This window comes from Lepidochelys kempii, chromosome 10 (assembly GCF_965140265.1).
Source record: "Lepidochelys kempii isolate rLepKem1 chromosome 10, rLepKem1.hap2, whole genome shotgun sequence".
Lineage (NCBI taxonomy): Eukaryota > Metazoa > Chordata > Testudines > Cheloniidae > Lepidochelys > Lepidochelys kempii.
Window position 1 is genome coordinate 33,371,078 of NC_133265.1, and position 12,869 is coordinate 33,383,946.

A 12,869-nucleotide genomic window follows, 5' to 3' on the forward strand; every position below is an offset into this window, starting at 1 on the left:
AGAAGGTGCAAGATATACGGGATTGTGTATAATAGCAAAATATTTCAACACTTCATATTGAAAATGATATCTCCGCCAGTGATAGAAAGAAATTTGGCTAGAATCCTTTAGATATTTTCCACTTCCTTACTATGTTGACATAACAGTCTAATTTTTTCTAACCATTCCAACTAGTAGTTTAATTTTATTCAAAATAAGTATCTAAAGGAGACTTTTTTTTAACCTCCTTTGTCAAACTACTTAGTTTTTCAGCAATAATAAACTTGAAAAATATACCTTGCGTCCACAACAGTATCCAAGTGACTGCATGACAGGGTCAATCTCTTGTTCAAAGACCTCTGCGAGTTTAGTACAAAACTTATAGACCCTGGAAGTCTTGCGATTGTAAAGCCAGGCATTGTTAAACATTAGCCAGACGTCATCCACATACTGCCACGGCTCTTGGTATTGCCCAGTATCCAATTTACGTTTAATGGTGGAAAGGTCCATAGGATTCTTCACAATGTCAAAGTAATCCTTCAAAATACAAGAAATAGCATCCATTATTTTTAAGATGCACTTCTAGTGCCTACTATTTTGAACACATCCAAAAGGATTTAACGTCTCCACGAATGTGTGCAAAACAGTCTATTTTGAGGCTTACCTGGAGTTTAAATGGGGTTTGGGCCTTGTGCAGAATGACCCCCTACACAGAGATGAACCGAACCCATAATGGACATTGGGTAAAATTTTCAAAATTGCCCAAATGACTTCGCATCCAAAGTTTCATTGTAAGACAACAGAACTTGGCTCCTAAGTTACTTAGGTGCTTTTGAAAATTTTATCCATGATCTATAACATTTCTATTGCTTCTTTCAAATGTCTTTACTTGAGTCTTTAAAATTGGAATCCATAGGCCAAGTTAAAGGATGCTTTAAGGAGTTCAAAACAGACCAAGTTTGAGAGAAACTGCTGTGCTTGTTTTGTTAAAGTTGTTCAAACTTTTAATAGCTCTCAAAGGAACTTCGAATTTTGGGAAACAGATTTAAAAACAAAAATATAAAAACCAAGATCCAAAGAAGATCAGTAAGTCACCAAGTTTCACTGTCATAAAAAGCTCAAACTACACTATGGACAAATTCACAAGTCAAGTTCTGTGATGGGTGCTCAGAGTAGCAATATTTGAAGTTATTTTGCTAGTCTTGAACTGATGGGAACCTGCACGCATTCAACACACTGTTTAGTTTCCACCACAGAACCTAAGGCAGCAGAGGATCACATTTTTCCTGTGTTGGTTTACTGTGCAAAACTTGCTCCCCCATGAAATACCCTTATGCCGGCTCCACTTAAACAGAAAACAGAACACTTTGAAGCTTCATCCACCCACATTCAAAGGTGTTTGTTGAATGACCATTATTGACCCTATACTTATTACCTCTTCTTTCAAACATGGCCCTTTCACTTGTTTCTGCGTGGCTGTACTCTAAGAAGTTGATTTTTTATTATATTGCATGAGTTCTTATTTTGTTGTAAGGCATTCTGCAAAGCGTGTAGAGTTACTGGAGGATGCGGAGAAAGTATGTTATTAAAAATCATCATCAGCCTTGTAACAACTGGTCTACATTCCAGATGGCCATCCGATCAGGCCATCATCTACTTAGGCTATGTTTACACTTTAACTGCTACAGGAACACAATTGCACTGATGTAACACTTAATTCTAGACACTCACTAGAGCAACGAGATGGCTCTCCCGTCGCTGCAGTTAATCCACTTACCCGAGAGGCAGTAGCTAGGTCAACAGAAGAATTATTCTGTCGACCTAGCACTGTCTACAACAGGGGTCATATCAGCTTAACTATGTCGCTCAGGGTCTGGATTTTTCACACCACTGAGTGGCATAGCTGGGTCAACCTAACTTTTTAGTGTAGACCTGGCCTCACTCTACAGTACTGGACGGATGCAAAATGCATCTTTTAAGACATGATTTTATGCTACAGTCTTATTCTGTGACTATAAAACACCAAAAATCTTACTGTGCTATAAAATCTGAACACATTCCTAAAATTACTCTGCTATAACTTTCATTTTCCTAGATCCAAATGATGACGGAAGGTCTTCAAAAGAAAAAATAATCAGTGTTTAAAACAGATACCATATATAGGATAATTTTGTTTAAGAAAGAAAGGAAAGGTTACTCACCCTGTGCAGAACTATAGTTCTTTGAGATGTGTGATGGGTGCTCTGCTTCAGGTGTGCGTGCACCTCTTGATCCATTGATTGGCGATTTAGCAGTGTCTGTCCTGCCTGCACGTGTGTTCTACACAACCGTGCGCCACACACAAAGTACATGGGGCTGCATAGGCAAACTGCCCTCTGTTCTTTCTCTATCCAAATGTTCAACAAAGAACAGTCCGAAGCAGAGGGGACGGAGGGTGGGTAGTGGAGCACCCAGAGGGGGACACACCTCAAAGAACCACAGCTACTGCACAGGGTAACTAACACCTTCTTCGAACATTCTTCCTATAGATTTTCCACTTAATCTCAACTATACATACAAAATGATGGGGTCTAAATTAGCTGTTACCCCTCAAGAAATAGATCTTGGAGTCTTTGTGGATAGTTCTCTGAAAACATCCACTCAATGTGCAGTGGCAGTTAAAATAAACCTAACAGAATGTTAGGAACCATTAGGAAAAGGATAATAAGACAGAAAATATCATAATGCCATAATAGAAATCCATGGTATGCTCACACCTTGAATAGTGTCTGGAGTTCTGGTTGCCCCATCTCAAAAGAGATACGTCAACCAAAAAGGACTAACTTCTTCTGGCCTTTTTCATAGGGGGCAGATCTCGAGTAATGCTGTTTGCCCACTTATTTACTGCATTCACCACCAGAGAATTAAGTACAGGGTCCAAAAACAAAAATTCTGAGTCTCTAGGAGCAACATAGTATTTCTTACCCACCAATTTACAAGTTGTTGGGATAGTGGCAGGAGTGCGTGTCACATTCTTTGTTGGATCCAGGAGCGTTTCATTAATGGATAGTGCTACTCAGGTGAGTGTTGCCAAATGCAAAATGTCCAGCAACTTGTGTTGAGAGTCTTTGACCTCAAGAGGCATCTGAAGGGTGTCAGCCACCCTCTTCACAAGGTCCCTGAATTGTTGAAAATCGTTGGCCATTAGTGGTGGTGGCGGTGACATAACTGCCTCATCCAGATAGGAGGATAAAATAGGAGTTTATGGGCGGTCTCCTTATCAACCCTCGTCTCCTGTTCTTTAAATGTCTCCTTATGTTGGGGGTTTAGTAGATGGAACTATGCAACCCTACCCCCCCACCCCCAGAGCAACAGAGCCGGAGCTATCGCAAATTGCTGCTGACACAACCCAGGGATCCCAGTATAGTAACTGGGGGGCCCCATACCAGAGAGTAGATGGTGCCCAGGACTGATCCCACCTTCCCTGTCATGGATGAGGATACAGGTTCCTGTACGGATGCTGAGTGGAACCCTACACTGACAGGGGAGACTGACAATGTCTAACTTCATCTTCCTCAATTTCCTTCAATGGTGGGACATCAGCAGAAAAAGGTGGAGAGTCTTGTGGTACTGGGAAACCATGTTAATCTGGAGACCGGGATCTTGGTACCAAGTTGTTTGGTACCCAGAACTAGTGGAGACTCTGGCTCATCTAAAACAGACAAGTTCCTGGAGTAAATGCCTGTGGTACTGAGTGGATCGATACTCTGCAGCAGCTGAGGTGGACGGTACTGTCAATTTGGAACACGGTGCTGAAGCCGAAAGCGTCTGGTGCTTTGATTAGCCCAGTACTGATGAAATGGTAAGTCTGACAGACAGTGCCATTCTAAAGGAGTGTGCATCCTAGGCTTCACCTCCCTGTTCTTCACAGATGGTACTGGGGGGCCTGCCAGAGCCATGCTTCTCCAAAGTACTCTAGGATCTCCCGGTCCCACCAGTACTGGCGGAAGAGCCTTTTGCCTCCGCGGTACCAAGCCAAGGGGTCCTTCAGCACCACAGACTTAGCATGCAATTGGGGCCTTTGGGAGCTGGCTCCCTTGCGGTGGGAGACTGAGCTCCTCTTCTTTGGAGCCTTTCAAGTCCTCCAAAGTTTTCCCCTTCTTAGGGGAGAGGCACTGGATCTGTCTGGAAACAGACGTACATGGGGAGGGGGGAAATATGTGTCTCCTGACATGACTTGAAAGCAGGTGGAAGGGAGGGAATGCTCCATCATCAGAAGTCATAGTTTGGTCTCTCAATTCTTTCATACTCTAGACTTGAGAGCTAAGCAAAAGTTACACTTTTGCTAGAAACGGAACTCTCCCAAGCAGCAGATGCACTTAGGGTGACAGTTGCTGACCGGCATAGACAAGAGAGGTAGTATTTGAAAAAGGGAGAGGAAAATGTCAATCCTCTCATCATCTAACTAATTCTATACTAAAGGAAGTAAGACTAACTGGAAACACTAAACTTACTGAAAGAACAACTGTAGAACATGCTGAAGAATGGATGAGGCAGACACGCTAGAGCTCCATCTCGGCTCAAGGCGGTAAAGAAGGAACTGAGGACGGTTCATCTGTGTAGCCCTATATATCCTCGATGGGTAGCCCGAGATTGTATAGAGTGCAGGTGGGGGCCAAACATATACTGCTAATGGAATGTCTCCAATCAAGGGGCTTGAGAGGCCCATCTGCACCTGAAGTGGAGCACCCATAAGGTCACTACTCGAAGAAGAGCAACTTCTACATTCTGGTTCCTATGGAAATTCAGACATTCATTCTTAACTCTTAATTGGAACTCAAGGAGAGAAATCTTTAAGGGCACACAGCTGATGTTCCCCTGGCCATATACAACTTGAACAAGCACAAAGATATTAGGCCAAATAAGTTTACAAAAATAAGAATTATGAAATATCATACATGCATATATACATATACCACATAGGCTTTTAATGCTAACTCACTGGAATCCCTAGGAGCTGAGGATCCACAGGCTGTCTGAAAGGAAGGGACTCTGGGTCCTGCCGGTACAATGCTTCAAGTGTAGGCATGAGAGCCTGGCGCAGCTCTTCAGGTTTAAAGACTGTTTTAAAAGAAACAACAACCCCAAACACAGTTAAAATACAAAGAAAAGAATTTCCCTCAGATATTAAAACTGCTCTATTCTATATGCTTTAAGACAGAATTTTGTCATTATCAAATAATTTCTCATCTCCAAACAACCAGGTTCATTATTCCTAATGTGGGTTTTTCATTCTGCTGTGCAGATCGGAGGCAGAACTAGATCTGAGTCACCAGGACAGTTTGGCTCTGCCTTTATGGAAACCTTGCCAGAGAGTATTTCCAGAATTTCAACGTATTTATTAACTTCATGACTGCAGATTAACAATCCTACCCTGTGAAAGGTATCTTTCTACTGGGCAGAGAAGGCAATTTGGCCATAACTGATTAACAAAACAATAACTTTAATGAGGAATGGAATAGAGCACCTGGCTAGTCAAAGAAAAGATAATCAGTTAAGAACAATTCCCCCCGCTCACACAGCAAATACAGCCATGTCTGTTACCCCTACTGAGATTTTTAGAGCAAAGAAAACTGCAGGGAAGGACCAAAATCTGCAGAAAACTATGTCCAAGTTGTACTGTCTATAACATGGACAAATGACCAGATGGCTTGATAAGTGGCAAAAGAATTTTCTGATCAGAATTTAGAAACAGTCCTGGTCTGATGGGCTATAACTGATTTTGGAACACTGATACACTTTCCTGATCCACAGTTTCAGTCACCCAGAAACAGATTACTCTGATGCCTTGTTTTGCTCTCAGCAGTGGATTGACAGGAGAAGAAAGGAGATTTTCTGAAAAACCCTGAAATAATTATGGTGTGCTCTTTGCACATCCAAAATATACCAGACTTTATTTTGGATGAACATAGCCTTGACAAAAAGGGGGGAGGAAGGGAGGGAGGACTTCCTCCTGAGAGCAGTGAAAAACATGTGTTAACCTTAGGAATGAATGTTGGGTGTAGGAAAACCACCACTCAGTTTAAAAATCTGCATTGCTGAGAGGATGAAGACTTTTGGTGAAGAGGTCCAAGAGAAAGTTTTGTTAAGGCACTCAAATCCGGGTGGAGAGTTCAGGGGATTACTCCATACTGCCTTCTAAGGCTTATTAATTTTTGTCCTCAGAAATTGCCTGACATGGAGAGGAGATTAGTCTTGGTTTGTTCACACCTGAAATATTTGATATTGTCAAAGTATGCCGGCACAGAGTGTTGGCCTTCAGACCTAGAGACAAGGAGCTTGACATTACTGTAATTTATACTGCAAAGTGGCATCAAGTGCTGTCATTGTGATTTGACAGAACCTGACCCCATCTTGACACTGGTACCAATGACTAAACACAATGTAGGGAAACAGAGAATTGGGCCCAAGCTCTCCTGTACGAAATTGGGAATTTGGCCTTGGTATGCTTGGCTCTGTGCCATGTACTGAATTTCCCCTATATTGTCTTAAGAGATTATAAACTCTTTGGGACAGGGAATCATTCTTTCTGCATTTCTGTACACTGCCTAGCACAATGGGTGAGCACCACCTGAAACCAAATTAAAACAAATCCCAATTGGTAGATTTCTTTCTGAAGAGCCGGAATGTGTTTATAACCACAGACTGGAGTAACTATTTTTTTAATTGCTGCCTCTTAATATCCAAGTGGATTAATGGGGCCCAGATTCTGGTAAAATCTGGTGGTAAAAGGAACCTTCAAGTAAATGCGTCTCTCCTGGGGGACTGTGAAGAAAAGAAGCAGAGGTAGAAGGGAGGATTATTGAGATGAAGTCTGCATAACATGGCCACCAAGGTCGGAGAGGTGCCACTAATAAAATGGAGGACTTTCTCAGTCAGATCTCATCTGTTCTGAAGATCAGAGATGCTGAAGGACAGATAGGAGCTCTTTTAAACAGGCTTTGGAAACTGTGTCTAAGGCAAGCGCATGTCTGGAAAAGAACAGCATGCCTTCGGTATTTTGTTTGGATGTAAAAAGTTTCAACTACTGCCATTCTTGACTAGTAGAGACTCCATTCCATCTCCTTCCTACTCAGCCAGCTAAACACAGGGTGAACTCCCTCTAGGTATTAAGAATTCCTTTATTCTTGCAAATGGATTTGTAATCCCTACCTTGTTGCTTTGGAGAGGGAAACGATTTCTTTACTGATAACGTTGACAAGAAGCTTCCAGAAAAGCTTTCCGCAAGAATATTTGGAACCTGACACCAGATGTTTAACTTGTAAATCTGTTTTTCGTTATCTTAACTAATGGTGCCTTTCTGCCCATTGCAACTGTCTTCAGAATTGAAATGAATCCAGAAAGAAGTCTTAAATAACTGCTGCTGTTGAAGAAATCTCTGAAACACTGATTTACGTTCCCTGGATTGTTTTTGGCACTTCCTCCTGAAAATTGTCAGCCAAGGCAAAAATAATTCATGCAAAGCAGGTGGAAGCTGTGGACACTTGGGCTGCAGCCAACACCTTGCAGACCTCATGGAGCGCTGATTCCATTCTCCTAGTCATGGGTATCATATGCAGGAATTCGCCTTCCGAAGGGACCCACGTTTTCTTGAGAACTTTTGAGATTGCTTAGAAAGCCTTTTATGAAGAAACTCCCACTTACATTTTGTGGTATTCTCCAAGGAACGAACGAAATGGGATCTGGAATTTCTTTCTAGAGGGAAAGAGAAAGTACCTCCTACTGGCTGTGCAGTCTTGGTGGTATGGCTTGGATACTTTGGAATTTAATGGTTCTGGATTATTCCATTTAATAGGTTTTTAAGGCCAAAAGAGATAATAATCTAGCCTGACCCTCTGCATAACAGGACGCAGAATTTCCCCTGCATCAAGCCCACTAACCTGTGGCTAAGCTAGAGTATATCATTTAGAAAAATATCCAGTCTTTAAAAGACTAAAAGAGATGGAGAACTTACCACATCCCTTGCTATGCTCTTTAATCTTTAATTACCCTCCCTGTTAAAATCTGCATCTTATTTTCAGTCTGATTTATTTATTTATTTTTTTAAAATTAAACTTCAGCTTCCAGCCACTGGATCTTGTTACACCTTTCCCTGCAAAATATATAGGCAACTGATCATTTCACAATTTAGCCTTCCAAGTTTTAGGAGGAAAAAAACCTCTTTAGTTTCATCTTCAGAATCCCTGGCCTCTGAAATGTATGAAAAATATGGAGAAAAGTGCTTGTGGACAGGGGATTTCGTCTTTTTTTCCTGCGCTGTTCAGATTCCCCCAGAGGGGAAAAAACTCCTTTTATAGGGTTCTCCTTTTTGAGAAACAATGGTCTGGGTTTTCCTTTTCAGGAAAGAAGTTCTGTGAATATGGGCAAGATGAACAGAAGCTAGCGCTAAACCACCATATACCCCATTTTGTCTTGGCATGTGATGGCTGAAAGAAACATGACCTTTGCCTGTATCATCATCATCCATTATCTGTTAAGTACTAACATTATACCATAAATTGCTTTAGAGGGAGTCCTGGTTGAAGTCATTAAGGGGAAAACTCTAGAGAAGATGAGAGCAGCATCCTTGAAATTACTGAAGACAATACTTTTGGTTCTCTTTTTACTTGTAATCTTTTCAGTAGAGGATCCTGTTGGATGGGGAAAGAAATCAACTTAGCTTGGAGGCTTCTGAATGCTGAAAAGAAGTGCTCCTTCAAGTCTACCTTGGAAGGTTCCAGGGAGAGATAGCAAGCAGTCCTGAATTAATAAACACTCCAAACTGTCCTTGCTTTGTGAAGGAAGGGGGTGGAGGGAGAAGAGACGGGGACAGGAAAAAGCTCAGCCTGCCAAAGGAAAAAAAGGTTCCCTTCCATGGTGTATCTGAAAGAGGGCAGAACCTCATTTTCAGGGAAAATGGATAAGGGATAAGTTGCCCTCATTTGGAATGCAGCCTTTGCAAAGAGCCTGCAAAATAACTTTTGGTCATTTTATAATGAAAGCTGTTTTTAGTCACTCCTAACCTTCCTGAAGTCCCACTACTTGGGCTGAATTTTTCCATGCTTGGTCTCTGACCAAAGATAGACTTTTGGCATCTGAACAGATCTTCAAAAGACAAGGAGAACGAAGTTCCTTTTCATTTTTTTTTTATAGAAATTTCATAAAAGCAGTTACATTAAGAGAGCATTACAGTTGCATGCTTCAGAATTTAATTAGGAAATGCCATATTTTTCTACAATTATAGGTCTTGTAGTACTGTGTACCAGCATGCATTCTAACCAATCCATGAAAGTCATTTTAAGTGAAAAGTGCACAATAAGCCACGGCTTAATGCAGACTAACCATTAACAGAGTAATGGTTAAAGTGTACTGGCTTATATAAATCATTTACATTTCCAGTTAAGGGAAGCTTTGCTGCCATTTGAAAAGAAATTGTATAATACGTGGTTAGGACTAAGTTATTAAAATACTTGTGAGAGAGAAGACATTACAGAATTTCTCAATAAAGATATTCTAGACCATTCTGACAACGAAATTTGTGTTACTATATCTTGTAATAGTTTTTGTAAGGTTTTAGGGAAAAAATTTATATGTTGTGTTTGGGAAATAACGTTACACTGAAATTATAGACTATATCATAATGTATATACATGGTGGCCAGTGGGAAGGTTTTGCATACAATCTCAACTTTGGTATTTCTTCAGAGTGCTTTGCTTAACCTTCATTTTGTATTTATATGGAATTACATTATTAAGCCAAGAAGCATGGAAGAATAAAATACAATTAAGTGCATATACCAAAATGTTATATATTATCTTACCACCCTATCTGTTTTGCCACCTGTCTACTTATTTTTTTATTAACAATACAAACAGGAAATCAAGTGACAACATTGTAGCTACAATCAGTGAAGCTTCTTTAATTGGGTGCAGAAGTTTCTGTTGAGACTCTCTCTTTCCCTCCCTTATAATCAAATTACTAAACATTCTCTACAGTAACTTGGACTGCAGCAATTATGTACCAGAAATTCCAGTAATAAAACATTTCTATTAGTAGCTAGCACTTGGCAATATATAACTATGAATTGTAGCGTGAGTGTCTAACTACTGGTAATGAGCAATTAAGGTTCATAATGTTGCTTTAACAAATATTTGAAAAGGTTCATGATTGCAGTGTGCAGAATAATCCACTTATGCTACTCATCCAGGTAGACTAATCAAATTACACATGTACAGACTAATCTGAGTGGATTACACTGTAATTTGCCTGAGTGATGGGAGATAATTTCTCTCTCATAATTAAATTCATTACTACTACAGTGGGATTTTCCTTCTTGCCATCAGTCCACAGAAGATATATCCATCACTGAGATAGGGCTTAACTTGGCCACTCTTGAAACCCTGCCAGTTCTGTTTGGCCTCCATGGAGGATCACACACTCTGAATTAGCTTCCCTACTTCCACAAAGCCATGAGGTTTTCTCTTCAAAACAGGCTTAAAACTTTTACATTTAACTTTTATTGCTGCTTTTTTGAGCATAATTAGGTGGTATTTTTTCTGGCTCAAAGGATGGGTTTTTCTACACCAGAGCCTGCAACAGCATTCACTTGAAGAAGTGGAGAACAAACCACTGAAGAAGAATCATGGCTGTAAATACCTGTTACTTACCTGTAATTGGAGGTTCTTCGAGATGAGTGGTCCCTATCTATATTCCACTGAGGGTAACACGCGTACTCCACGTGTCCGGAGCTGGAGATATTGAAAGTAGTTGTGTCCGCTGGTCCATGCATGCACCTTTACTCCGCCTCACGGTTTTGTCCCAGGAGGCGATAAAGGGCAGGGCGGACCAACCATGCCCTCAGTTCCTTCACCACCACAATTCAAGACAGATCCACAGCATAAGGGAAGGAGGGTGATATTGGAATACAAATAGGGACCATACATCTCGAAGACCCTGCAGTTACAGATAAGTAACCACCTCTTCTTTTTTGAGTAATGGTCCATACTGTATTCCACTGAGGGTGATTAATAAGCAGTCCCAAGTTATGAGGAGGGGTGTGTGAGGAGATAACGCAACCATTGACTGGACAACAGCTCTGTGAAATGGGGCATTCATCGCAGAATCTTGTTCCAACGCCTAATGTGAAGCGAAAGTAAGTACCCAACTCCAGGTGGCCGCCTTACATATGTCCATAAGCAGCGTATCTTGAAGCAAGCTGTAATTGATGCTTACGCTCTTGTGGAGTGAGGTCACGCCAAGGGGTGGAGACAGTCCCAAAAATCAATAGCAGAGCATAATGCACCCCAAAACCCACTTAGAAATCCTCTGAGTGGATATCACCTATCTCTTAATCCTCTCTGTTATAACGATAAACAGTCGAGGGGTCTTCCTGAATGATCTCATTCTCTGCAGGTAGAAGGCCATGGCCCTGCGCACGCTGAGGTAGTGAAGACGCACTCCCTTGCCAAGGCACAAGGCTTTGGGAAGAAAAGCAGCTAAGTGTATTGGCTGATTAAGGTAAAAGCGGGATACAATCTTTGGCAGAAATGTGGGGTGCATACTCAAAGAAACCTCGTTATATGGAATGTGGTAAAATGGGGGTCCACTAACATGGCCCCAGTTTGCTTACCCGTCTCACAAAAGTAATAGCAACCAAGAAGGCAACCTACGTGGAAAGGAGAGACAAAGCCATGAGGCTGAAGGTTCAAAGTGCGAATTGATTAAGGTCAAAAGGACGCGGTTGAGGTCCCATTGTGGGGCCAATAGGTTGAATGGATGGATAGGTCTAAAGGAGTCCCTTCCAAAACCCGCTAGTCAATAGATGCATAAATACAGAGTGTCCTTCCATGGGGGGTGGAAAGCACTAACAGTTGCCATGTGCACCTTGATGGAATTAAGAGAAAGGTCTGATGCATTCAGGGACAGAAGGTAGTCCAAAATAAGGGGAATATTCACATTCTCAAGGGCTTGGCCACTCTGTTGGACCAGGAAGTGAAATATTTCCACTTAGCTTGATAGAAATGCCTCGCGGACTCTTTCCTGCTACTTGAGAGGATGTCTTGTACTGCCAACGAACACTCCCATTCTAGCAAAGATGCCCATCCAAAAACCAAGCTCTGAAGTGAGGTGTCTGTGGATTAGGATGTCTGATCTTGCTGCTGTATTGCGTGAGCAGTTCTGGGAATGCTGGCAGTGGAAGTGGGGGGACACACTGACATGCAGAGAAGGAGGGGAAACCAGTACTGGCAGAGCCAAAATGGGGCAATTAGAATAACTGTGGCCCTCTCCCACCCGATCTTATGGGGGACACACGCCAGTAGCGGGGGAAAAGCTAGTCTGCCTGGTCCGACCAGCAGATGATATGGGGATCTCCCTGGGAATGGGCACAGAGGCCTTCTCTGGAGCAATACTGGATGCATTTGTTGTTGACAGGGGAGGCAAAGAGGCCTGTGGTTGGAGTCCCTCATTGGGTGAAAATGTCACTGACTACGGCGTCGTGGAGTTCTCATTCAGGGTCAGCCACGAACTGCCTGTTCAGAGAATCTGCAATCACGTTCTCAGTCCCCGGAAGATTGCCCACTAAATCCTGTTGTCAGTGGCCTATGCACCAATCCCACAGAGTAATCGTTTCTCCACAAAGCGCTAGCGACCGCTAGCCCCTTTGTTTGTTGGTGTAATAAACAGTTGTGGTGTTGTCTGATATGGTGAGCATGTGACAGGAAAAAACGAATGGGAGAAATGCGCAACATGTCCTCTGCACCGCCCGAAGTTCCAGAATGTTGATGTGCAACTGGGAGTCCTGAGTGCAAGTGCCCTGTGTCATATACTCGCCCATGTGGGCACCCCAGCTAGCAAATGACACGTATCCATGA

At 42.0% G+C, this 12,869-nt stretch overlaps 1 protein-coding gene across 8 annotated transcripts in view; it reads right to left on the bottom strand.

The window, feature by feature from the left end:
• The window catches only part of CREBBP (CREB binding protein), a 191,712-nt gene that overhangs the window by 42,275 nt on the left and 136,568 nt on the right, over positions 1 to 12,869 (bottom strand). For 7 of the 8 annotated variants that reach the window (XM_073362777.1, XM_073362778.1, XM_073362774.1 and 4 more), the window contains 2 exons: positions 4,961 to 5,079; positions 277 to 516 (listed from right to left, as the gene is read on the bottom strand). In XM_073362777.1, coding sequence (XP_073218878.1) covers positions 277 to 516; positions 4,961 to 5,079 — 359 coding nt within the window. The remainder of the gene's footprint in view (positions 1 to 276; positions 517 to 4,960; positions 5,080 to 12,869) is intronic. The other variant, XM_073362780.1, reaches the window with a different exon arrangement.